Source organism: Amaranthus tricolor, chromosome 13 (genome assembly GCF_026212465.1).
Source record: "Amaranthus tricolor cultivar Red isolate AtriRed21 chromosome 13, ASM2621246v1, whole genome shotgun sequence".
In the NCBI taxonomy this organism is placed as follows: domain Eukaryota; kingdom Viridiplantae; phylum Streptophyta; class Magnoliopsida; order Caryophyllales; family Amaranthaceae; genus Amaranthus; species Amaranthus tricolor.
Genome location: NC_080059.1, coordinates 9,697,747 through 9,725,352, shown reverse-complemented (window position 1 = coordinate 9,725,352; position 27,606 = coordinate 9,697,747). Strand labels below are relative to the sequence as shown.

Genomic DNA, 27,606 nt, shown 5'->3' with positions numbered 1-27,606 from the left:
AGCTTCTTTGCATATGGTAGGAAAAGCAGCGGGGTGGGTATCTAGCTTCTTGACTGTAAAACCCATGATTAATTGGGTGAAATTTAGTGTTGCAGCAAGAGCCAAATTTAAAGATGAGATTCTTGAAACAGCTATTGACAAATTCTTGAAATTAACTCAAACAAATAGTTTGGAAGATTACATTGATGCTTTTGAATATGGCAAATCTTTGATGGAAATGCATGGGTATGAACTCTCTTTCAAATTCTTGTTAGATACTTTTCTTAATGGCTTGTTACCCCATTTTAAACCCTTTGTCAAAGCCTTTAAACCGAAAACTATTACTCAAGCTGTAGAATATGCACATTTGCAATATGATGCCTTCAAATCAACACATAAACAGATACCCCTACAAAAATCCAATCATGTTTCATCTACTTCTTTCAAACCTCCCTCAAAAAGTTCTTTACCACCTTATTGCCTACCCTTTTGGATACCAATAACAGTAGAAAGTTCTTTAATAATAATACACCCGTTAAACAACCAACCAAAATATTTAGGAAAATTTGATTTGAAAGGTATGAACTTTGCCTTATTTGCTTCTAAAGGATCGAACTTGCGTTTATTTATTAAAGGTTCGAACTTTGGGGTATGTTCGCTTTTAAAGATGTTCAGGTAAATGGTAACCCTTAATAACCATTTACCATTCATATGTTGAAGTTGTATGGATTTGAACTGGTGAAGCTAAGCAGCAGTAAGGTAACCATTCAGATTTGTCAATGGCTTCTTCTTCCTCGACCTTGTGAAGCTCAAATCCTCAATCCATTCATTATCACCATGAATTCAATGCTAAACTCAGTATGGTTAGGAAGGGTCCAAACATGGAAGAAAGGTTTTATGGATGCCCTAATTAGCCTGTAAGTATTTCTAAATTTTTAGGTTTAATCATCTTTTTAGGTTTATTAGCATTCTAAATCTATGCGTATTCTTGAAAAATGATGATTGTGCATTTTTCAAATGGGCAAAAGAATGTATTTATCCAGAAGAACAAGACTTGCAATTGAAGCTGAGTGAGATAGAGAAGATGATGAAGGAATTGGGTGAAATGAAGAAAAAAGCAGAGTATAAGATGGACAAAGCCCTACTGAAGAAACAACAATACAAAGCTGAAATTAACAACCTTCAATTGGAATTGAAGAAAGCAACAGCTAGGGAGAAGAACCTATTTTTAATTTTTTTTATTTCATGGGCTGTGTTTGTAATGTATACAGCCCAAACTAAGAAGTAGAATGCAAAATTCAAGAAGAACATGATTATGTAATGTCTAACAAAAGGATTGTTTTGTAAGGAATTATGGTTTAATGAAATATCAGTTTGATAAAACTGATTTTTTCTGATTCATGCTTACTGCAAAAGAACATTGTTCCTAAAACATACATTCCCACAAAATCAGCAAAAAAACAACAAACACCTACTCCAATGTTATCCCAAAAGAACAATTTTTCTAAAACATAGTAACTGACATACTGGTGTAATATAACATTCCCAAAAGACACCATCGTTAAATATACTATATACGTACTTGTAGGCTACTGCTTAATCAAATTCCCGATCCTTGTGTTGGATGAGAACATTGACTAGGCTGGTCAGAATTTCCTCTTTTTGATCTTCCACCTCTAGCACCTACACAACTCCATATTGACCTTTCATGCCTCCCAGTCTTTGTAGGTTGTGCAGATGGCATGGACATAGTATGAGTTGATCCTTACCTTCAGTTTCAGGTTGCTGTGGGATCTCATTTAGATTTATACCTGTTGCAGCAGTTGAAGCTTTGTTTGGACATGATCTCTTGTTGTGCCCCTTCCCAATGCAAACACTGCAGCTTATTTTTTACCATGTCTACTCAATTTGCCTGGTTTTTAGGGACCCTCATGAGGATCTCTTCTGTGTTTTGTTCTTGGTCTTCCAGGACCAATCTTGATAGGTGGTGGTATTAAAGCACTAGTATTCTTGGCCAGAACCTAGGGCCTTCAATTGGAGGTATGGAGAATGAATAGGCTTTCAGATACCTTTGCTTTGTATTCATTAGATCGATGTAGTCCTCTTCATTCACAAATGTCTTACGCTAGTTAGCATAAATATGTCTGGCACAATGTCATAAATATGTCTGGCACAATGTCTATGCTCTGCCAAAGGAAGAACTTGCGTAACATAACTAACAATACTCTTCATTCACAAAAAAAAAAAACAGATAAAAAGATGCACAAAGAAGTGATTGAACATAACTTGTGTTAATATGATATTATAACAACATCCTGTCCAGTTCCTAAACCCAAATAGCTCTGTAATCCCTTGAGAAACCATCCCCAGCTGTCATTATTCTCACCTTCTACTACTACCCAAGAAATTGGAAACATCTGGTTATTGTTATCCCTACCAATTGCAACCAATAACTGACCACCTAAGAAAGTTTTCAAAAAACAAGCATCTATGCATATCACTTTTCTACACCCTTCTACCCAACCTTGCTTCAAAGCCTCAAAGCATACATGTAATCTTTTAAGCACTTGTACATCTGATGGAACAGGATCAGTAACAAGCTCAATTAAACTTTTTGGACATGTTTGCTGAAGCACATGAACATAAACCCCCAATTTGTTGTAGTGTTCTGTCATGCTCCCATGTAGCAACCTATGAGCATTGTATTTAACCTTGTAAGCAAAATCCCTCTTGACTATCACACCATAAGCCCTCTTCACTGTTTCCATAATCTCTTTGGCAGGCCAATGTGGTCTAGTCTTGAACACAATTAACAATTTTTTTGCTACCCACATTGCTTTCATTTGCTTGTTTTTTTCCATGTTCCTACAACAACTATGTTCACCCTGCACAGACTTGACAACAAATGTTGCTCTCCTACTATCCCAACTAGCATATATGTAGAAAGGACAATCACCAATACATCTAACCATAGTTCTTTGCCTATACTTTTTGTTACTTGACCTAATCCTACATTTCTACCCTGAAAAATTGTATATTTTGCTAAAGCTTGCTTAAAAAAAGATTTGCTACCAAACCTTTGTCCAACAACCCATTGAAATGTTTTAAAATCTGTGTTTTTGCCAACCATAGATCCCCTCATTTTCCTTCTTATATCACTTGTATCCTCAGCATCTGAAGTAAGAGGACTATCTTGCTCTTCTTCACTCTCTTCATACTCAGATGTGCTACCTTGTTGAGGTTCTTCAACCTGGACCGCATCCTTAGAATGACTACCTAAACAACCTTGTACAACTTCCTCTTGAACCTGTTTACTAGTTTGAGCCAATCTAAAGCAAGTACTTTTGACTCTTTCTCTTGCTTGAACAAATTCCTCATCACTAGAGTTGTAACACCCCGATATTTTCTTCCCGATATATTTAATAATTCACTAATAATATTATTTCTATATATATATATTATTTATTATTGGGCTTGATCATGAGATTTGCAATCCTTTTTGGCAATTAGAATTATTTGGGCCCAAACTTTTCCTTAACCCATCTTTTATTTTCAAAAAATAAAAAAAAATAAAAAAAAGGAGGGACTCTTGGTGGAGCTTGTAACTCCCTTAGGGTAATGAAGGATCAAGGCATTAATCCCATATAATTAACCCTTCTTAATTCCTAAATTATTTTCATATTGACATCCTTTCAAAATTCCTCCTAATTCACATTCCTAACTCCATCACACTTCATCATTTGGTGTTTTCCTTTACAATTGTAACTGTAATTCTTAATCTATGTTGAATCTTAAGTTTTAATTTAAAATTCTATGATTATTATATGTTTTATCTTATAATTCATGTTTAATTTATGAATTTAAAATTTCATGTATGATTTTGGGATGTATTTTTCTATCTAAATTGATGAAGAATGTTTCTTTTTAGGGTTTTAGATATGTTTATATGTGTGTGAAGGATTTGTTTGATGGATGATTGTAAAGTATATATATAAAAAAAAATGGATGCTCATAGAAAAATGTATGTGGTGTTAGAAATTTATTTTATTGATTAATAGGAGGAATTTATAATGTTGCTAGAGACATATATATAAATATATATGTGATGTGTGTCTGTGTACATTGTGTAAAAAGAATTATTTTTGAGGAATAAAAATTAATTTCATAGATGATCATGAAAATTATGTAAATATTGTCGTTTAGATTTAATAGGAAATAAAGTATTGAAATTTATATTTTTGTGATAAAAAAAAATGAAATGACAAAATCCCGTAGGTTTGGAAAATGGTGAAAAAAGGTGTTTTTGGAACATTTTTGGCTTTGAAATTAGGTTAAAAATACTTATACTATGTTATAAATTATGAAAATTGGTACCCAGGGGTTTTGACGCCTTCCGGACGCAACGGTGAAGTCGGATTTTCAGTTTAACAGTTTTAAATTGCGTTTCTGGACAGATTATGTATGCTGTCCTGTTTTGTGCATTTACCATGTTATAGTATGTGATGGATGTTCATGATGTGTGTGGTATTCTAGGTGTGGGTGTAATTGTATGTGTGTGTTATGGTTGATTTGAGGAAAGTGTGTATGTGTGCTTATTTCCCGAATACGATTGAACCTTGTAGGAAGTCGATTCGTGACCGGGAATTGATTAAGACGCTTGTGAGTTGGTTATCTTGCTTAAGGTATGTACACGCAGCGTGGTTCGCACTAGTCCGATGTATCATATAATAATGATATACAAAAGTAAAGCAGGGATATATAGTACGAGTAATGTTATCTTTCGAATCAGTAATTTTTTTATACATTGTTTTGATAAGCAGAGGTAGTATGACCTCACTAACTTTAAAGTGGACGTAGTATGACGTCAATTGGTGGAAAAGAATTACTCGCGGTTTATGAGGGCATTATGAGCCACCGCGGGGGTATGCATACTTAACCATAGACACCAAAGTAAGGCGAGTGTCTATGGTAGAGACTTGCTTAGGGGTTAGCTCCCCCTAATGTATTGTCTCACTTATGGAGTTTGGAGTGTACCGGCAGTATGGCTGGATAGTACAGCAGTATGGCTGACTAACCTTTACATGAAAATAATTATTCTTAATAAGCACGATCGAAGCATAAGGTTCTGTAAATTGTCAGCTAATAAATTAAAACTTTCTCTTGTGTTATTATTTATTTGGTATGCGACGTTTGCTGACGTGTACTTTTGGTCTTAACGACCCTGCGATGATGTTGTTACCTATCTGGGCAATGACTAGCAGTAAGTTAAGTTGCAGGTCTGGGGAGTGAGGATTGTCCCTTGAAGAAATAAATTACTAGGATAGAGAAGTCTTGATAAGAACTTCAAAATTTAGTTTAAAGAACATTTGGTTTTTATGAGGCGATTTTCGTCCTCAAGTTGTAATAAGTAGATTTAACTTTTCGTTCTTATCCGCTGCTAAGAATTTCTTATTATCTAGTAGTTCATAATAACGCTAATAGAACTCGATCCGCACATTTTCCTTAACTTCAAAACCGTTTTAAACTGTTTTCTAACATCCCGGTTTGACTCGGATTATAGTTGTCTCGTTTTTAAAAGGTCATCTTCTCTTTTCGTACGACCCGAGTTATTCCGAGATGTTACAAGAGTCTTCAACCCCATATTCCTCATTCAATAACTCATTTTCATGTAAAGAATCTCAGCATCTGCTCCTATAAACTCCTCAACATCCTCATCAACATCCTCACTACTTTCTCCAAACTCTACAGATCTACAGGGTTCTTTGCCTTTGTTGTTATGTTTTGTTTTAACTCATTTATACCTAGATCTAATGGTTGTGTTGTTTCATTAATGATGGAGGAGGATGGGTTATCAATGGGTAGTTCAGAAGTTGGTGGTTCATCAACTGGTTCATTTAATAACTAGGAATCAATGATTCTGTCTATATGGAAAGACAAATCTGGGTTTGGTTTTGTTTGTTTTTTACAAGAAATACCACCTTGTGGTCCTCTTTTTACAATCAACTTTTTGGTTACTATTTTGACTCCAACTGATGTAGTATCACTTTCAGTGAGTGAAACTAGAGTTTGGACAAAAAGGCTTCCTAAAATTGAAAGAGGGGATACAGGAATCTTAGCCAAAACATACACATCAACATACTTATTCAGAATTGCAGTTTGACCTAGTTGAAATGCATCATCTTCAACTACAATTTTCCTTAATCCTTCTTTCAATGCCATATCAGAAACACAATAGAATAAACCCTGTATTATTTTACTATCAACGCACATTTCACCCAGATTCATCAAATACTTCAGGCATAAATCAACAGGATCAACATAAAAATTTTACCCATCCCTCCCAACATAAACAACACCATCATTTTCTTAAACAAATTTACCACCAAACCAGTAACAGAATGTAAACTTCTTATCCATGTTCTACAAAATATACAAAACATGCAAAAGAACATTCAGATTGTGCATAAATGAAGCATCAGATTAGGCAAAAATGGAACAAATATAAACACAAAACAACTAGTTTCACTTACCTTCCCGCGCATCACAGTTCTTTAATGCTCCCTCCTGACTGAATCCTTTAGAGTAGATTTGGAGTGATTATATAGGGAGGGGATTGGTTGAAAGTAGTAGAGGAGTTATGGTGATGAAGATGGGTATGTAATCGTATTAATGGAGGGAAAAAAAGCTTTTACAAGTGGGAATTAATGGCACCCTGAACAACTTAAACGTTTTTTCAAATTTATCCGGTTACAGGTCATTCGCATCTTTAAAAGCGGACATACCCCAAAGTTTGAGCCTTTTAAAAATAAACGCAAGTTCGAACCTTTAGAAACAAATGAGGCAAAGTTCATACCTTTCAAATCAAAATTTCCAAATATTTAAGTATATCCCAACAAAAGTACGAGCAATAAAAAATGGCTCGGGGCCTTTGTTTTATTTGTGACAAGCCTTATAGCAAAGGTCATAATTGTGGGTTTAAAGAACCACACTTGTTTACCATTGAAGTTTGTGGTGAGGAAGAAAATGATGAAGTAGAGACAGAAGAATGCAATAATGCTGAGAAGAAATGGGAAGATGCTTGTATTTCTTTACAAGCACTGACTGGGGATAGAAGCCATAATACCATGAGAGTAGTAGGAATGTATGAAAGGAAACCTTTGCATATATTGGTGGATTCTGGAAGCACACATAATTTTCTTGACATTAGGTATGCAAAGTCCCTAGGGTGTAAGCTAGAACAGATACATCCTTTGGAGGTGAATGTGGCTGATGGTGTAACATCCGTTTTTTTTAAAAAAATAATAACAATAAATAAATAAATAAATTTTAGAAATTTTAAAAATAATAATAAAAAAAACTCTCCATTAGCAAATAACTTCCCACTTCTCCCTCTAAATCTTATAACTAACCTCACTTACCTATTATAAATTAAACCAATTACGCTTAATTCATTCACATTATTACTCACATGTCCTTTTTTTCTCCTACAAACTACTTCCTCCATCTTCCAATTGCTTAAAATTCAGTCAAGAAAACGCTAGATTTCGATATTAAAGACAGCGGATTCGTAGACAGAGATTATTAGGAGCGTACATTGTCTAGGATCGCGTGACAAGGTAATTCTCAATGTCCATCTAATTAGGACTATCCCGTTAGTATTATGTGCTAAGTGATAATTAATGTGTTTAATAGGATGTATGATTTTATATGACATTATTTTGTATGATATTATGTTTTATAAATTCTCAAATTATATCTACTATTATTTTTGTCAAACTTGAATTTATAATTATTATTTTGATAAAACTTATATTATTATTTTGATATTATGTTTTATAAATTCTCAAATTATATCTACTATTATTTTTGTCAAACTTGAATTTATAATTATTATTTTGATAAAATTTATATTATTATTTTGATATCGAAATTTGATACGATTTATTTGAAAGAAAAATATTTATGATATTAATTCCTATTGCCACCAATTGATGTTAGAATGGTGATTTGAAAAATGAGATTTCAGTTGGATATTCCTGAGATATATATTTATTGGGAAAATTTATGATTATAAAATAAAATGTATAATGTATGTTTGATTATATGTTTGTGTGCACGCGACTAATTATTAAAATATATTAAATCACGTAAAGTGTAATACGAGGGAAATGAAGCTCTTATATTTGTTGTGATCCAAGGATAAGGGTGATGAACAGGTTGTCCTGTTTGGTTAGTATAGCTTCCGACAGGTATTATTATTTCTGATACTTGATACGATGTTTGGTCTTCCTTCTATTTGTTGTGATCCGAGTATAAGGGGTGTGCACACTAGGGTTTTCTGAGACTACTCTGCTAGCCTTGAATTATTTGGGGTGACGACCTCTTGATGAAGTAGGTATAGGGGTAAAGCCTCGGCCTACTGGCGTTCTCGTTCCCTCAAATTAAAAAAATTTGATTATGTGTTTGTCATTATTAAATATCAAATTAATAAATTGGTTTATGTGATATTATATATATTGTTTTCTCAAATTGTTTTTCTTTTAAACTCAGCTATTAATTATTTTCTAAAATTATTTTCAATTTGATTATATTTTATTTTTTTAAATCATTTTTAAACTTAATCGTTTTACGGGATGGAGTTGGAATTACTCAATTTTCTGATTTTGGGAATTTTTCCCTTGTTTTTCTTGCATTCTTATGTTGCAGGTTATTGATTGCGTGGGAATCGTGGAGTGAGGATCACCTAGAAACATAGCTTTTGTTAGAGTCGTATTTCAGTTTAAATTTTACCTTAAGTTGTTTAAATTTTATATGGACATAGATTGCGTTTCAGTCTTCTCTTATGTTGTAAGACCCTTTGTTGGATTTAAAGTTATTAAGTTATTTCTTAGTCATTAAGCCTTACATTTATTTTATTAGAAATAGATGTGGCGGTAACACTCCCACGAGTAGGTTTTGGCTCATGTTTTTCATTAAAGGTGTTTTCAAAAGTCCGACCTATTCTGAGGGTGTTACAGATGGAAACCATATTCCTTGTCAGTTTCATTGTAGGAACTTTAAGTGGGACATGCATAATACTTCCTTCACAACTAATGTGATGTGCATTCCCATTGTGAGTTGTGATATGGTTCTTGGGGTTTCATGGTTGGAAACACTCGGAGATCATTGGAACTTTAAGGATATGTTAATGACTTTTTTCATCAATAATAAGGAAGTGCGCTTAAAAGGAGTGCTTCCTCGAAGTCTTCAAGTAGTGGATCATAGCGTATCTTTGAACAAAGGAGGGATTGACATCCATTTTTCTATGATGCAAGTGCAACCAGCATTGGAGGGACATGATGCAAAATCCTTGTTTCTCTGTTCTAAGGGTGAAAGTGTTGGTGTTGAGACAGAAGGGGATCTACGTTTTAGGGCCTTTAAAGAACAAATTCCCCATCCCTATCTTGGAGGAATTAGTGGATGAATTGGTTGGGGCAAAGGTTTTTAGCAAGGTGGATTTGAAATCAGGATACCACCAATTAAGAATTCATGTGGATGATGTTTTCAAGACAGCTTTCAAGACTCATTTGGGACATTTTGAGTTCCTTGTAATGCCATTCGGCCTTACCAATGCCCCTGCATCCTTTCAGAGTTGAATGAATCAGGTCTTCAAATCGTTGCTCAGGAAATGTCTTTTTGAATTTTTTTGATGATATACTTATCTATAGTAAATCTAAAGAAGAGCATTGGAAACATGCACTAAGTGTTTTAAATCATGAGAGATAACCGTATGTATGCCAAGGAGTCTAAATGTATTTTTTCAGCTGATAAGGTCGAGTATTTGGGGCATTTTATCTCCGGAGATGGAGTAGAAACAGATCCTAGAAAGATTGATGCAATTCACAGTTGGCCTAGCCCTCAGAGTGTAAAAGAGCTACGTATTTTCCTTGGCTTAACAGGTTATTATAGGAAATTTATTAAAGATTATGCAAGCATGAGTAGACCTTTGCATAATCTTTTGAAAAAGAATGCATTTGTGTGGTCTGATGATGTTGAGCACGCTATAAATTCCTTAAAGAAGGCTTTGACTACAGCACCAGTCCTAGCCTTACCTAATTTTGATGCTCCATTCGAGATAGAGACTAATGCCTCTAAGGAGGGTATACGAGCAATTTTAATGCAGCATAACCATCTTATTGCATTCATTAGTAGGAGTTTGGGGCCTAAGGGGAAAGCTCTATCCGTTTATGAAAAAGAATTGTTCGCTTTGGTTTATGCAGTTCAGAAATGGAGTCAATACCTGATAGGAAACCATTTTATTGTACGTACTGATCAAAAGAGTCTTAAATGGTTGTTGCATCTCAAAGTTTCCACCCCTTTTCAACAGTTTTGGTTATCAAAACTAATGGGCTTCAATTATGAAATTTATCTTAAAAGTTGCAAAGATAATATTGCAGTTGATGTATTATCTAGGGTTTAAGGGGCTCCGTTGTCATACATAGAAATTTCACTTGTATCTTCCAATCTTGGTGATCAACTTCAAGCTATTTATTCCCTGGATATGAATTTATAGGCTGTTTTGACAAAGCTTAAGCAAGGAACTTCTGTTAAGAACTATACCCTAGCTGATAATTTGTTGCGAAGGAAGGGTAAATTGGTGGTAGGTCCTGACATGCTTTTGAGGAAGGCCATTATTGAGTGGCACCATAGTTGTGCAGAGGCAGGCCATCCAGGAAGGGATGGTATGGCTAGAAGATTAAAAGCCCTATCCTATTAGAAAGGATTGACCAAATCAATCCGCCAATTTGTGCAAGAATGTGTGATATGTTAGGCTGCAAAACATAAGACTACTTCAACCCCAAGCAAGATCCAACCTTTGGTAGTCCCGGAAGAAGTATCGATTGATGTGTCTATGGATTTTATTTCTGGTCTACCTAAGTCAATGAAAAATGATGTCATCCTAGTGGTAGTAGACAGGTTCAGAAAGTATGCACATTTTATTCCACTTTCTCATCCTTTTACAGCTATAGAGGTTACTCAAGCCTACTTAGATTTTGTGTTCAAACTCCATGGATGACCACGAAGTATTGTATCTAATCGAGACCCCATTTTTATGAGTAACTTTTGACAGACACTCTTTTCATTACAGGGAACTCAGTTTTGTTTATCTTCAGCCTACCATTCTTAAAGTGATGGCCAAACTGAAGTGGTGAACAGATGCTTGGAAATATATTTGAGGTGTATGTGCAGTAGTGAACCTAAAGATTGGTGCAAATGGCTACCTTTAGCTGAGTGGTAGTTCAACATCCATTTTCATTTTGCAACTCACAAAACTCCTTATGAAATGGTGTATGGCCAGCCACCTCCACTCTATCTACCTTATTTGGTTGGAGAGTCATCAAATCATTGTGTTGATAGGATGAAGCAACATTTGCTACAAGCTCAAAATAGGATGAAAATTCAGGCTAACCACAGATTAGCGAGATGGTTTACAGTTGGTGATTGGGTTTGGTTAAAATTACATCCACATAAGCAGGCTACTTTGAAACCTCGCCACTATCAAAAATTAGCTAACAAGTACTCAGGCCCCTTCCGAATAACAGCATCAATTGGTCCAATTGCGTACAAATTGGCCCTCCCTCCTTCTGTCAAAATACATAATGTATTTCATGTATCTTTATTAAAGGCCTTTCATGTGACTTTACCTACTGTCATTCAGATTCCAGACTGGTTACAAGGTTTAGCTGCTACAGATAGCACACCTCTTCCTGAGGAAATTTTGGACAAAAGGATTCACCAAAGGCAACAAAAGGTTTTGGTTAAATGGACAAATACTCCTGTGTAGGATGCTACTTGGATGAATACGGGTTTATTTCAGTCATATTTTCCTTCGTTTGACATCCTTCCTTAAAACTTGAGGACAAGTTTTGTTTGAGGGGACAACAATGTTATAGCATTAGTGACGTGGCTAATTAGTATACTTGTTGGGTACTACAAAATGTAAAAGTAGTTATTAGTTGTTAAAGTTTGTTACAACTGATTGTATTCCTTTAGCTTTAGTATATATACAGCTAAAGAAAGTGTATTGACCATATGAAAAATAATAACAAACTTCTCTTCTTCTATTTTCTCTTCTTGTCTAATCTTTCCCTCATATCTGTTTAGAATAGAGTTCTTGTACACTTGTAAAAATTCTCAATAAAAGAGAGTTAACATAAACAATGGTAATAAAAATGAAAACTAATGTAATTTTGGTTGAAAAATTTCTTGGCTACCTTGATGACCATACTTGTCCAACTTCAATCATCTCGTTTTTTTCATAAAATTCATTCCAATGTATTACCACTGGAAAATGTGGTATTAGGTGGCAATGGAAATTTATAAACAAAGTGATCAAAGTTTCATCACCATGGGAATGATATGGAACTTTTTATAAACTTTTACACTATAATTATTCTCATTGCCACCATTTAGTACCAGTAATCAAACGGGCCGAAATTTTAGAGGGCAACTCTTTGTTGTGGACTTCAATTGAGGGTAATTATTATCCTTGTTTTTATTTCTGCATGGTAACTTTGAAGTTTGTAAAATATTCCATCATGATTTGTTTTATAACAAAAAAAAAAATAAAGTTTAGTTATATTTTTTAAATAATGAAGAAAATTACTTTTTTGCATGATTTAATTTTAAAATCTCAATTTTGGAGTAATATTTAAAATTACAACTTTGGAAGCAATTTAATTCTAAAGTATTAGATGACCTCCAAGGCTCTAACCGGTACATCAAGTAAACATTTTAACTTTTCTTAATTTTAACATTATAAATTAACAAACCCACCCTCCACTACCAACTTACCTCTATAGTCATCAAACTAATCTCTATGGCCACCATCGATACAACCTTCTGTCCCCTAGAACCCCAGCTACTGTAAACATGTCATCCCTTAGCCTCTATTCAATAAATTCACAACCAACTTAGAGAGTTTTTCACTTTTCCAACCCACCCACAAATCCACACATAAGTGCTACCTAACAACATAACTAATAACACACCACCTTTGATTTCTTTAAGTACCAAATTTTCTAGATTTGCTAGATGAGAAAGGGGTCGAAAATAAGTAAGGGGTTGGAAAGTTTGCTAGGTGGAGATCGATGGGTGGTTTTAGGGTTATGCAAGGGGTTGAATGAGTGGTGATTAAGGTTGCATGAAGGGGTTCAAAGTGATGTTGGATGGGGTAGTACGAAGAGGGTTTAAGTGGTTGTGGTTGGGGTTGTTCAACGGGGTCAATTGAGTAGTGTTTGGGTTGTGACAACTACAAAGGTGAAGATGGGCTTGGTAAGGGGCAATTAGGTTTTGAAGGAGGGTGGGGTGGCAAACAGGTATAGGTTAGAATTTTTTGCTTCAAGTTTCGTTATTTCTAAAGATTTTAAACCACTATAATGATGCCACATGTCCTTTTTACCACTTATACAAGCTACCAAATCAGTTAAGTGATTTAGAATTAAATAGCCTCAAAAGATAGATGTTTTAAATATTAATGTACAGTTGGGATTTTTAGAATAAAATTATGCAAAATTGAGATTTTTAAAAGTAATTCATAAATAATAATCAAATAACCCTAGTTTTACCCCCTCATTTATCATCATCATCATCATCTCAATAAGTCTTGTCTAAGGCAGGGTCAGTAGAGGGTGGGAATAAGGCAGTACAATACCCTCATCACGAGGAGGTCGCAATCAAAGGAAGCCCTTTAACCCAAGTAACACTTGACATATGAGGTCCCTATAAAGGAAGACTGCAAAAGGAAACAAAAGCAGAAACACAAAACATACAAAAACAACAACTTTGAAGACAAAACTAACCAAAGAACAAGTAGACAAAAACGACTAAGGCATAAAAAAAACAAAAAAGCTAATGAGACTTACGTGCATGGATTCGACATCTCCAACTACTCCTATCCCAAGTTAACTCCTCCTAGAGGTACAATTCACTTAAGTCCTTCATAATTTGTTCCTCCCATATTTTCTTATGTCTTTCTCGACCTCTTTTACCATCGATTGTGATGCTATCCACTATTCTCACTGGTGCATCACTAACTTTTCTTTGCATATGATCAAATCACCTCAATCTGCCTTCACGAAACTTTACAAAAATTGGAGTGACCCCTAGCGTCACTCTAATAACCTCATTCTTGATCTTATCCATCTTGGTATGGCCGCAAATTCATATCAGCATACGCATTTCCGTAACTTCCATCTTTCTCTCATAATTTTTTTTTAATATGGACCAACATTTGGTCCTGGTGCGACTTTTCCTACAAGAGCTACTCTCCATTACTTTGATTTCGCCTTGACTTATTCTATGAATTCTTCTACGAGCTTAATGTTGTCAACAAATAACATGCACCAGGTTACAAATGTCCTTGGAAAGTTCATCAAGGATCGCCGCAAATAAGAAAAGAACTTAGAGCTGAACCCTGGTATAGACCCACTTGAACAGGGAAAAGTTTAATTAGTCCATCGATGTCTAGATGCTAGTCATGGCTCCCTCATATATGTTTTGGATTCATTCAATACACCTCAAATCAATTCCTATTGCTCCAAAGCTATTCCAAATAATGTCGCGTGAGACGCTATCATATTTTTCTAAATCAATGAACACCATATGTAATCACTCTTTGGGTCTCGATACTTCTCCATCAACTGCCTCAAAGCATGAACTGCTTCAGTAGTAGATCTCCTTGACAAATCCTAGCTAATTGGTTTTATTTGACCGTCGACAGCTGTCTAATTCTACTCTCGATTAGTCTCTCTCACGATTACTATCGATTAGTCTCCCCTATAATTTCCGCATGTTTGGACATCATATCATACCAACCATAAATTGTAAAACATATATATTCACAATTCCAAATCGAATCCAAGATCTATTACCATAACCAAAGCGACCAACTATCCATAGCACGTCTACATGGAAGCAATGCTTCCGAGTTCCGAAGCTGATCCCAACCGACCTTCCATAAATAGTAAAAAGAAAAACCGACTTTTAGTCCACGGAAAATTGAAATATCGAACAAACTAGCTGTTTCCTATATTTGGAAAAAGTCTACATGCAAATTAGGTGCACCTAAACACAAACCAATACCATCCACCATTCTTGAACACCTCCATATTTTCTCTATTTTATTCCTTCTTTTGACCTTTGATCACATTCTTCATTTACTCTTTTAGATATTGAAAATTCTTCTATCTTTCAAAACCCTAAAAAATTTCCTGACTTTTGATTTTCCAACTACTAGATTACTGTTTTCTGGCTACTGGGTAATTTTAATTAGTGCCATGGAAGCAACCTCCAGCTCTGCCGTGATTTCCCAGATGAAATTATTATCTCCTTCTGTCCGAGATTTCAGGTATTGATTCTTTGAGTGAAATTTGGATTTCCCTTTTTTGCCCATATTCTTGCAAACGAATCAACCTTGTGATTTTTGATGCTTTGATGAATTCATGTTGGATCTTTCTAACTTTTTGATGATAGGGTTTTTATTGATCATGAATTCTGATCTTTTTTTTTTTTGCTTATTTGATTAGATGAATGTTAATGGTGCCCAATTAAACTTCCTATTTAATTTTTTGTTGATGGCTATAAATTTTTTTCTCTGTGGAGACCGGAAATTATGATTATGGATTATTAGATTAGATTTCCTTCTTCCATTTATAATAAATTTGTTCATGTTTCTCCTTTTTTTAATCGTTGTTGATCCAAAAATCAAAAGTGTTGACTCGCTTCATTCATTTAAAGCTTCATTGATACTGCACCCTGTTGTTGTTTTCATTCTTGAATTTATTTAGATTGCTTCTTCTACCTTTATCACCCTAATAGTCTCATTTGACTGGACACGTTTGCTAATGCAATAATTCTATCATTAATATTTCTAATTATGCAGAATCAAAAATTGTAAAAAGTTTGATATTAATGATCTATATTCTATGCATTGAAAAGAATTACAAACAATATCCCACTTGACTATGTTATAATTTATAGATTAAAAGTAAAATACAAATTAAGAGTGGTGGTTGATGAATAAAGTTAAAAGTCAAATGGGACTATTAGGGTGAATAGCAGGGAGTAGTTTGCACTGAGATATGCGAGTCCACTTATCTTTGGCATACTGCCATATCGGGGTATCAATGTTGTAAGATGTGTATTAACGACTGGTGATTAGCGTCCCGAATGTTCCTCAAGATAAAAATCTGGAAGTAGTATGAGAATTGTAACACTATCCTAAAAGGTCTTGCAGTAATTTTGCGTTTACTTATATTATGAGTATAGGGGAAGCCATGAAATGCAATTTGGGGGCCAAGTAGCTGATGTGCCGAAGGATATAGTAGCATGAAAATTACAGTCTTATAGCTGATAAACTAGAAAATAATATAGATGAATGATTAGTTGTATAAGAACAAATTAAAAGTCTGTTTGTTTTTGAATGGAAAAGTTTTAGTGTTGTAATAGCTTAGAGTATGCAAACAGTATGAAAGAGAGCTAAGTCAATGATTTCTGACAAGCCAATGCATTGCTCTGTCGGCAGGTCAGGTTTGCGACTTAGAACATACATGTCGCCATGTAGATATAGCCGTAAGCAATCGTTGTTTAGTTTGTATACGATCTCAGCCTCCTTTGACGGCCAACCTGGAAAGAACAGTGGACTCTCTTATTCTCAACCAGATACGAGAAGTAATGTAGTGAGAAAAATTGATTGTTCTGCTGCTACACACACAAGTATTTATAGTGAAGACTTGGTGAACGATTCTTCACACATTGCAGAGGAAAAAATTGGGGTGCTTCTTTTGAATTTAGGAGGTCCTGATACTCTTAATGACGTCCAGCCATTCTTGTTTAACCTTTTTGCTGACCCGGTATGCTCCCTTCACTGATTTGTTTGATTCTGTCAGCCGTTAAAAGGTACATGACGTCTATTTATCTGATATGTGTGTTGTGTTACAATTTAAAATAGGACATCATTCGCCTACCCAGGATTTTCCGATTTCTGCAAAGACCACTTGCTCAATTGATTTCCACACTTAGGGCCCCTAAAAGCAAGGAAGGGTATGCTTCAATAGGAGGAGGTTCACCTTTGCGAAAGATTACGGATGAACAGGTGAGACAAGTTTTCCATTGTCGACTTCCGTTCTACTTTCTCTTTCACATCCTTACTATATATTGTTTCGGATAAATTTGTATTTGAGTTGTGCAAGTCACTTATGTCGCCAATTTTTGTTGAAATGACTTTGTTTTGAAGGCAAATGCAATTAAGTTGGCATTGGAAGCAAAAAACAAGAATGTATCTGTCTATGTTGGCATGAGGTACTGGTATCCGTTCACAGAAGAGGCAGTTGACCAGGTTTGCTTTCATCATTGTTCTTTCTAATCATTGCTTTGTTAAAAACAATTATTTGAGGAAAAGGATGTGTCTCTTTTGGACTATGTTTCATGTTCTGCTCTTTTCATTTTTAAGTGTTCACTTATAAGTGTTTTTAACAAAGTTATTGTTTTCGATGGACCCTTGGTAGCAAACGGCATGTGCAACCTTATATAAGTAAGAAATGCGCATGATATAATAAGCCATATCGCACTGGCACTAATCCGAAATCAAGGAACTTCAAATCTTTGGCCTATAAGTGACCGTATAGTGTTTTTACAAACTTTTGCTATCTTACTAGTGTCTACTTCAACAACCCTTTTTTTCTTTTTTTCTATTTCTTGTGTTCTTTTTGAGAGTATCTGTTGGAAATTCGGAGTAAATGAATTTGACCTTTTCTTTTTTATTTTTTCAGATTAAGAGGGACAAGATAACAAGGCTTGTTGTCCTTCCTCTCTATCCTCAGTTTTCTATATCTACAACAGGTTCAAGCCTCCGAGTTCTCCAAAACATGTTCAGGTAAACTTGTCTACATGACCTTTTTGAACTAGAGGGCATGTTTGTAATTGAAGTGATGTAGTAATAGGAGATCAAACAAGGAAAAATAAAGATGGGTGCAAATCGTAGTAGTTGAACTTACCACTAGGGTTAATAGACCTCCCCAAAATATTTTTATCAGTTCCTAATCTATCCCTTCTCCTTCAACTATTTACACCTCACACATCAAGATTTTGGGCTCATTTACCTCTTATTTTAGCCACCGTTGCCCTTTAATTATTCCGCCTTCATTTATTCTATTGTCTTACATTATCTTGGTATTGTCAGGAATGATGCATATCTTTCTCAACTGCCTGTTGCAATCATCCGATCCTGGTACCAGAGAGAAGGTTATATCAAGTCCATGGCTGACTTGATTGAGAAAGAGCTTCAGTCATTTTCCATGCCCGACGAAGTAATCTAGAACCTTCCATACACCTTTACTTTGTAGCTTCCTGGCTGCACCTGCTCATTTCTTTTTGAACCTTTTGGCATTTTGATATCTGCCGGGGAACTGATGTTCATGATTCATGATTACAATGTCTAGGTTATGATATTCTTCAGTGCTCATGGAGTGCCAGTTAGCTATGTAGAGGAGGCTGGAGATCCTTACAAAAATCAGATGGAGGACTGCATCTTCTTAATTATGAGAGAATTAAAGGCTAGAGGAATCAACAATGATCATAAACTTGCGTACCAGGTTCGCAATGACACCATGAAAAAAAATTCTTATGTCATAGACTTCACAATTTCCAATCTAGAAAGCTACATTGATGTCTTCTCTAAACCAATCAGTTATGCTTATAGGCTTGTATCATGGAACTCCAATCTTTTTTTGTTTCTTATGCCTACATATTCATTTGCTAATTTTTTTTCTTTTACCCATCAGAGTCGAGTTGGTCCTGTGCAATGGCTGAAACCGTATACTGATGATGTTCTTGTGGAGCTCGGCAAGAACGGAGTCAAGAGTCTTTTGGCAGTTCCTGTGAGGTGAGTCACAAATAATATACTAGCGCACCGTTGTTTTTTTCGCATTATACTGCTATTTACAGAGTCCTCAAGGGCCGATGTCGGAGTAAAAGAAAAACCCAAAACTCCATATAGCTTAAACGTGGTTGATTATTAGTGTTTTAACACTGTTGTCTGTCAAACTCTTATTGTAGCTTTGTGAGCGAGCACATTGAGACACTAGAAGAGATAGATATGGAATACAAGGAATTGGCGCTTGAATCTGGCATAGAGAATTGGGGTCGTGTTCCTGCTCTTAACTGCACTTCTTCTTTCATCAATGATCTAGCTGATGCTGTCAATGAAGCTCTACCTGCAGCAGCTGCAATATCAACTAATACATCCGAAGAGGCGGACAATGATGTAGTCAAGTATGTGATAAAATTGTTCTTCGGTTCACTGCTGGCCTTTGTCCTGCTGTTGTCTCCGAAGATGATTTCGTCATTTAGGAATAACCTTTTGTAGGAAAAGGCAGGGTTTGCTCGAATTTGAAGCGAATCGGTTATACACAACAACAGATAGGGGTAATTGGTAAACCTAGTGAGAAATGTTTTGAAGGATGCTTGTATTTTTGCATTTCGTTCTTGGTTCTTGATTCCAATGACGAGATTTTGCTGTAAAAGATAGTTGATTGTAATGAGCTAAACATAATGATAAGAATGTGAAGTATATTTGTAGCTTGATAGTTATTCTAAAATGGGTGTCCGAACAAAACAATTAAGCAGACCTGAAGAAAAGAGTTATTCACTATCAATCCATTCAAAGTCAAATACATTGTTTTTCGCTAACACCAGCAATCAACAGCCAAAATATCAGAGTATGAAATTTGCCTTTTATTTATGTATCTTCTTAAATAGAGACTAGAGAGATATTTCAATGGAACTAAACTTCATTCCTTTGATTGATGTCAAAAATCCTCATTGTGTCTACTATTTTTCAAAAAAAAAAAAAAACTTAAACTCAACCAAGTATTTGGGGACAAAGAGAATGGAAAGAAGCCAAATTGTCTCAATGGCGAGTCACATTGATGTGGAAGTCAAAGTTAGACTTTATAGCCGGTGAAGGTAAATCCGCGTCCTACTATTTCACCTGCACAAAACCATGCAAAGCATTCGAGCCCAAACAAAGTTGCAATTCCAACTTCTTCAACTTTCACGTCCTTCCTGTTCTTCCATACCTGCTTAACTTGCTCGACTTCTTTCCAGAATGCCTCACGACGACCAGGTAAGCTGCACAAGCAATGAGAAAAAAGTTTAACCAATGATCTAATCACAAAATTAGTTTTGCTTACACATAAAATAATGTGACTTTCCTAGGTGAAGATTATCAACAATTCAAAGTCGTCGTCGTCGTTATCATCATCCTATCCAGTGTATCCCGCTCATAGAAAAACTATGGACAGGGTCTGGGGAGGGAAGGACGGTGGCAACTCATACCCATAAACGAGAGCGCGGCCAAAGGAGTTCCCCGACTCGAGAAAGATGAAGAGACGTAAATATATGGGAAAGATAATTAAATGCCTATAAATAAAATAAATAAGTAGAACCAACTACAAAATAAAAGAAAAAAAGCTAATAATAAAAGAAACGAAAGAAGCAAGAGGGTAAGAACACCAAAAGGTAATCTAAGAGGACATCAGTAGTCTAAAACATGGATATGGCGCCTCCAACTACACCTATCCCTAGTCAGGCCCTTAAAGAGGTTTAACTCATACAAGTCAACTTTTATTTGCTTATCCCAAGTTTTCTTGGGTCTTCCTCGACTCTTTTTACCCTCTACTATAATGCTTTCTACCCTCCTCACAGGGGCGTCGAAAGTCTTTCTCTGCACATATCCAAACCACCTTAATCTATTTTCGCGCATTTTTCTAGAAATAGGGTCCACCCCTAGTTTGTTCCTAAACTCTTGATTCCTAATTCGATCTATCAACAATTCAAAGTGAACATGAAAAATACATATAATCTCTTGCAAACAATAACCCACAAGTTTTTAAAGAAGTTCCATCTGTAAATAAGATAAAAGCGTTTAAGATTTACCAATGGCAGATCTTCAGTTAGGGCCGAAAGGGGCTAGGCCTCCTGAAAATTCTTGTCATTTTATGTAAGTGAAATATTGTCTAATTTGAACAACGTAAATCTAAGAGTACGTTATGCAAGAGGCTGGAAGTTTCAAAATTGGCCGCCCTCTAGCTTATATCATCCAAAAATCTGCTAACGAATATTACCAACCACACCCAAGTAATTAAGCAAGGCTGCCTCAACCAGAGCCATTATTTGACAATCAATTTGAAATTAAATGGTCACAAATATTCCCCTATATCAAAATAAAGCAAGCCACGCTATTTAAATGTCTGGAAATTATTGACACAAAATCATTGACAATCATCGTATTGTTTCCCCTATATAAAAAAAGAGAGGGAAGCAGACACACTACTAATCCAAAAGACATTCCAGGACAGTGAATAGAATGGAATGAAACAGCATGATCAAAAAATGCTTCAATGAAACATTACATCAAGCAAACTACAATAAATCAACTCTCATTGAACTGTAGAAACACATCTTATAATTCAGCTCAACTAAGAAGAAACTTTAATGTGAAAATTCCAGAATTAACAAGCAACATATCAGTTTAAAATTTCAATTAAATTTTATTCATAATTACTGTAGAAACAAGTCAAATGCCAAATAAATCATGCCATTTTAATATTTCTATTATCCATGACACATTTTACGAGATTAACGCCCATGAAGTGCCGAAGTCTTAAAAACTACTCACAAATATTTTTCCAATAAAATGCAAGTCAACAGGAGGCGCACATGACAAAACACAACGATCCCAATATTCCGACATATCAGACATCTTCAAATAAACTACATTCACAAGTAAAGATTGAAATACCTTGGCGGAGGTGACTTGTTCAGGTCAAACATAATGGTACTCTTGAGTCATGACACCTATAATTCCAATGTCATTGTAAGGACAGTCATGCAATATTTTTATACTCCTATTTTAATGTCTTTCCCAGAAGTGTTTATGTATGCATTCTCATTAACTTCTAAAGACAGTGCATAAACTCAAGAGTGTTTTTTTTTTTTTTTTTTTTTTTTTGAGTTAGAAGGGCTTAAATACAAAGATCAACCACATAACCACAACCACAAAAACCATACTTTTAGTAGAAAAGATAGATTCGCTACAGGAAAAAAAGATTTGATTCATGAGATCAACCACATTAACATCCTTTTCTATTCATTCTTGTCTAGTGTGATAATGACTAGTTTTTGGACCCAAATAAGACATGATACTTTTGACACGTCAATTCAGACACAACAACATTTCCTTACCCTAATGCCATAAAGTGACTCCCACCTAGGGTGGTGTTTTTGGAGGTCAATTTCGTAAACTTACCGTTGTTAGTGATAACACTAATAAAGAATTATTTTCCGGATATAAAAAAACCAGATTTGAATATGCACCTTCCAGGCTCAATACAATTAACTCCAATACTATATCAATGTTTTTTGCTCCCCCCAAAAGATTTTTACATAATCTAAGATAATTATAATAAAAACAACATTGAATTCAGTAAACATCTTAACATTACCCCATCCACTAGTAAAAGATAAGATGAAGTAATTTTTTATTCTATCCCATCCACGATTGCAGCATTCATGAAAGAATTCAATTAGTCAAACATAAATATCACTATAAGTCAACATGGCCTTCGAAAATTTTAGAGATATAAATAGCTGTACTGTTTAAATACTCACCTGGCAAAACGAGTGTAAAACAACTGTTTTGCTAATCGATTGCAAGTCTCAACAGTTGCAGGCTCTTGAATGTGTTCCTTGTTCTGTTCTATCATCTGTTTGTAATAAACTTCACCATGCTTGGAGAGGAACTGAGTAGCCTGACAAGCCTTGGACTGCAACTGACGAAGCTTGGATGCCATCGAATACCAGAACTACAAGCATAGAAAGTGAGAAATGAGAATAGTACTTCAAAGATCAAGATCATTAAATCCTCATGACAGGATCTGATGACATGAACAATATTGACAAGAGGGGAAGAGGATTAAACGACAGATTCAGATAGAGAATGTATAGATAGAACCATATCTTATTTACAAGTCCAACTATATTACAAATAAGAATTTGTGTATTCATAAAGTTCAATACTTCCTATGCTTTAAATAGATGGTACATTTCTTGTTTACACTCTATACAATGCACTACCTTGACCCTTAATATCTTTAGTTGCACAAAACTAAAAATTATAAAAGTTGCTTTTATTTAGAAATGCAACCATATATATCAATTATAAAAACGATGCTATATTAGAGTTCAAGACGTGTTTTAAACTCCAATATCACTAAGATAGAGGGTATGAAGTCTTGTGATGAACAAATTACATTTTCAATGAAAACAATATTTGAAAGAGAAAATAATGCAATAGAAATGACACATTGATTTACGAGGTTCACCCAATTTTGGCTACTTCCTCGGAGGTGTGTAGTATCTCGCTTATATTATCACAAAGGAGTTCAAAGAACTCTCAAATTGGAGAATTATAATAGAGAAGAGATATAGGCTATGTGTTTAGGCTTAGGGTATTTTTTGTGGATGATTTGTATGAGCATGACCTCTATTTATAGAGGGTATACATTTGATGAGTGTATACAATAATGGCTAAGAGTAAATTACATGTAGTAACTTCTAAGAAAAACAAACATTAAAAAACAGCATCCAATGTGCACTGCCAAGCTTGCTCATTCGAGCCTCCTTAGAGCTCATTCGAGCAGTTCCAAAAATGAAGCTACTGACTTGAGTTTGTGAAGTGCTCGTTCGAGCACTGTGCAGGGAAGCATTCTGTTTTCATTTTTGCTCGATCAAGACACGAACCATACTTCTTGGATGCCTCGTTCAAAGCATCTACAACCTCTTGCAATTCCTCATTAACCTCATTATTCAACATGCTTTAATTACCATCATAATATGCATGTTTAAGTGCCTCCATCAACACACCATATACACCACGCATTGATCACCAACTTAAACACCATCATTAACACACAAATTAATCCACCAACTGGACTACACATTAAGTGTCTAACTTAAACACCCAAAAGATTCCAATTCTACGCACTTTACTAATGCATGGTCTTGAATGGTGCACTCAAGTCACCAGTAACTCTAACAATTAAGGTCTCATTTAAGTATTTTTCTTATATATAAAGAACAAGTAAGACAATATTGGTTGGTGAATATTGGTATCTATGCAACATGCAAGTGTAGCGACTAATAAGAAGGAGAGGTATTATAATAAAAGATACAACATTGTAAATTCTCAAACTCGTAAATTGCTACCACAAGTGGGCGTTTGACGGCCTATGATTCTATTTATTTAGTATATTTGCATTTCCTTAAATAGAAAATCCAAATGCACATAAGTGCATTTTTATCAAGAGCATGATAACAAGACTCCTCATTACGTAGTTAAATGCCCAAACTAAAGATATCATTTCACTCAGATATTAATGTCATATATTACTACAATAACCCATAAACATTTTCAAGAACCTAGGAGATCAACACTCAAAACCAACTATTCTTTCAATGAACCAACTAAACTAGCAGTATAGATAACTACACTAAAACAAAAGGGTCCAAAATATAGTCTAATTTAGAATAGCCAGAATAACTTATTAAAATATCATTGATTGTAGAAAAGTTCAAAATATTGCAGTGACAATGTTTGTTTCCCTAAAACTTCTCTCAAAGTTAACAAACTACTTTGTTGATTGATGCCTAGGATTGACTCAAGTCTCAACATTTTAAATTTCATTTATCAATTAACACACAGTTAAATCCCAACTCCATAACCCTTTAGAATGGTATTTTCTTCAAACCCACATATTGAATTCAGCTAAAACAAACCATGTATTGAGACTCATCAAAAATAATTAACAGAACATCATCACAACAGTTTCCAAATGCTATGTTGAAATATAGTGACTCGAACAGGGCCGCGTAGAAGACCGCGGGGCGCGGAGTGCCTGCTGAACTAGTCCGCGGGGCGCAGAGTTGCTTTTGATCTCACTCTGCGGCTCGCGTAGTTTTACACAGCTTGCGTAATGGCGGTTTCTTGGCACGTTTTTGGCCGGTTACTCTTAGTCTTTGACGGTTTTTTGTATTTTCTTAACCCTAATTTCCTATAAAGGCCCCATGTAATTAGAATTAGAATAGGATGCAATGCAAAACACAAAGTGAGGAAAACTAAGAGAGAAAAAGCTTGGAGAGCCATTGTTGTGGTTTCTCGTATTCATCTTGTAATCTCTCGGTTTATAGTGAAAAGTTTATTGTCGATGCCGGTGGATGTAACTATCACGTTGATAGTGAACCACGTTAATTTCTCGGTGTGATTTTCTTTATTGTTTGTTTGAATCTTTATTGTTTCATTATTGTTTTCGATCTTCGCTTCCGCTGTCGCACAACATGCTAACTAAATAAACAATTTGTCTAGCTTCAAACAAAAGGAACAGCCACAAATCAAAATGATAAACCCTAAATCAAATGGGGAATATTTAAAACAAAAAAACTGCATTAAATCTTAAAAGCTAAACGGTCTTTAGACGATGCAAAATCCTAACTTCATTGACTACATCTCAGGATCTTAAAAGCTGAATTAGTGATACAAACAAACCCTAACAAAACTTGAGATTAATCAAATCAGCCCACATTTTTTGACCAAATAAACCACTAGTATAAAAAACATATATGTAAGCAAATTATAGAGAATTAGTGACAAACTAAATCATAAGTAAAGTAATCATACAAAATCAGAGATCATAGAAATTGTAACAAAAAGATGAAAATGAAACTGACCTCGAGAGCAGATTAGAGAAATCGTCGAGTAAGAAGGCTAGGGAGGAGAGAGAAGAAAGGTAAAGAGATGATGGGGGAGAAATACTATGGTGCGAGAAACTTTTAATTACCGTCCAAATTCAAGCAGACAAAAAAAAAAAAAAAAAGACTTTGAGTATTTAGGTTCAGTGGGTGTGGTATGAAACCTCTTTCACACTCAACTCATTAAAGCTTACTTAAATTAAAAGATGATAATAGGCTGACCAAATTAAATGAAATTTTATATATTGTGATTTGCGCTGTTGCACATATATAAAAAATTATAATTATATGAGATTTTTTATGTATAACGTGAAATATATTAAATATCTATAATTTATAGTTATGTATATAGATAACTATAAATAATTAAAATAACATATTAAACTGTGTAATTAAGTGAAATATAATAAATATAATAAAATAGAGGAATCAGTTGTTAGCTGTTTAAATAGTTGAGTGTAGCTATAATTGTAGTTATACACTTGTAACATTTGAGGTATGATTACCTAATGTAGATCTGCTTCACATTAAGTTGGAGGGGTATGCGAGAACAAAAATATTTTAAGAGTCTTTTTCTTTGGTAGGAGGAACATAAAAGTAGAACATGGAAAATTGTGATTTGAGAAGCAAAATAATACTCTAATTTGACACAAAGAATTATGACCTCAACCTAAATTGTAAACATGGAAATTGAACCCAAAATAGATCAAACCAGCAAAGAGACATATAAGCAGCAAAAATCTCAATGTCTATGGATCTCAATAATGTAGTAGGATTAGCGATGTATGAAGTCCAATTAACAAGCAAATACATATATAAGCAGTAAAAATTTCATTTAAAGTAGAAAAAACAATAGAATTATATATCTAAAACATTACCCGAATTTTAACATGGAGTCCAAAATACAACTATAGATAGCTAGTATGAATACGTCACGAGATGTTTTCGACGACATCCAAAGCTAAGCCCACTTCTTATTTTGAACGTTACGTTGACGAGGATGAGGGCAAAAGGTCAGGGAGTATAGATCCATGTATGTAACAACATTAAATATCCCCTAATAATCTTGCAATCAAACCAGCTAGCGGTATCCAGTTGACGATCTAAGTACGCTAGAGTAACTGCCCCTAAAAAAATTCACACTTTTCCTCGTCCTTAACTAAAATGAGGTGAGGCCTTATCCCAATACGGTAATACGTGTCTTGTCAACTAGCAGTGTCGACACAACATGTAGTAGGCTATAATCTACACTTGTAGAGACTGAGTCTTGTTGCACATGCTGAGAAAGTCAATGACATAGACGCTTCCACTAGTAAACATCTTCGTCCTGCGCAACTTGCCTATAGGTTCTACAAAAAGGTTTATGAATGCAAGGCCCAACTCGTAGTGCTAACTATATCTATTCTCGTCATCACTACACCCCGAGAAACTATATATGTTGACTCATTGAGTCACCTATATGAGTACACACACGTTTTATGGTGCTAGACCTTTGAGTCTAACTCTGTCTCATCGCCTACTTCTGCTTAACACGACGAGCGAACCGAGTAACATCCCTTTCATGAGGGTCGCTTTTTTAGAATTATATGCCTAGAACTATTGATTGATAATAGACTCCGAAAGGAAACATTGCCTCTACCATGATTATCAACCATATTACTACATAATTAAAAAAAAAATTAAACATATAAAGAAATGCATATAAAACATAATTAATTATTAATAAATAATGATTATCAAAAATTAATTAAAAAACAAAAATCAATAATAATTTTATAAAAA

The 27,606-nt window shown here is 34.8% G+C and overlaps 3 protein-coding genes across 3 annotated transcripts; 2 read left to right on the top strand and 1 right to left on the bottom strand.

Moving 5' to 3' along the window:
• Positions 1-6,893: 6,893 nt before the first annotated feature.
• Positions 6,894-9,614, top strand: LOC130798794 (uncharacterized). The gene is made up of 3 exons (XM_057661890.1): positions 6,894-7,253; positions 9,020-9,244; positions 9,372-9,614. Exons 1-3 carry the CDS (start codon positions 6,894-6,896, stop codon positions 9,612-9,614), a joined length of 828 nt encoding a protein of 275 aa, XP_057517873.1.
• Positions 9,615-15,025: 5,411 nt separating this feature from the next.
• Positions 15,026-19,487, top strand: LOC130797710 (ferrochelatase-1, chloroplastic). Its single transcript, XM_057660427.1, has 9 exons — positions 15,026-15,367; positions 16,544-16,871; positions 16,970-17,113; positions 17,255-17,356; positions 17,790-17,893; positions 18,200-18,326; positions 18,459-18,611; positions 18,801-18,901; positions 19,075-19,487. The coding sequence occupies exons 1-9, from the start codon at positions 15,297-15,299 to the stop codon at positions 19,382-19,384; spliced, it is 1,440 nt and encodes a 479-aa protein (XP_057516410.1). The 5' UTR covers positions 15,026-15,296; the 3' UTR covers positions 19,385-19,487.
• Positions 19,488-19,643: 156 nt separating this feature from the next.
• LOC130797712 (uncharacterized) lies at positions 19,644-25,932 on the bottom strand. Its single transcript, XM_057660429.1, has 3 exons — positions 25,804-25,932; positions 22,690-22,883; positions 19,644-20,148 (listed from the first exon to the last, which is right to left on the bottom strand). The coding sequence occupies exons 2-3, from the start codon at positions 22,869-22,871 to the stop codon at positions 19,962-19,964; spliced, it is 369 nt and encodes a 122-aa protein (XP_057516412.1). The 5' UTR covers positions 22,872-22,883; positions 25,804-25,932; the 3' UTR covers positions 19,644-19,961.
• Positions 25,933-27,606: the final 1,674 nt, after the last annotated feature.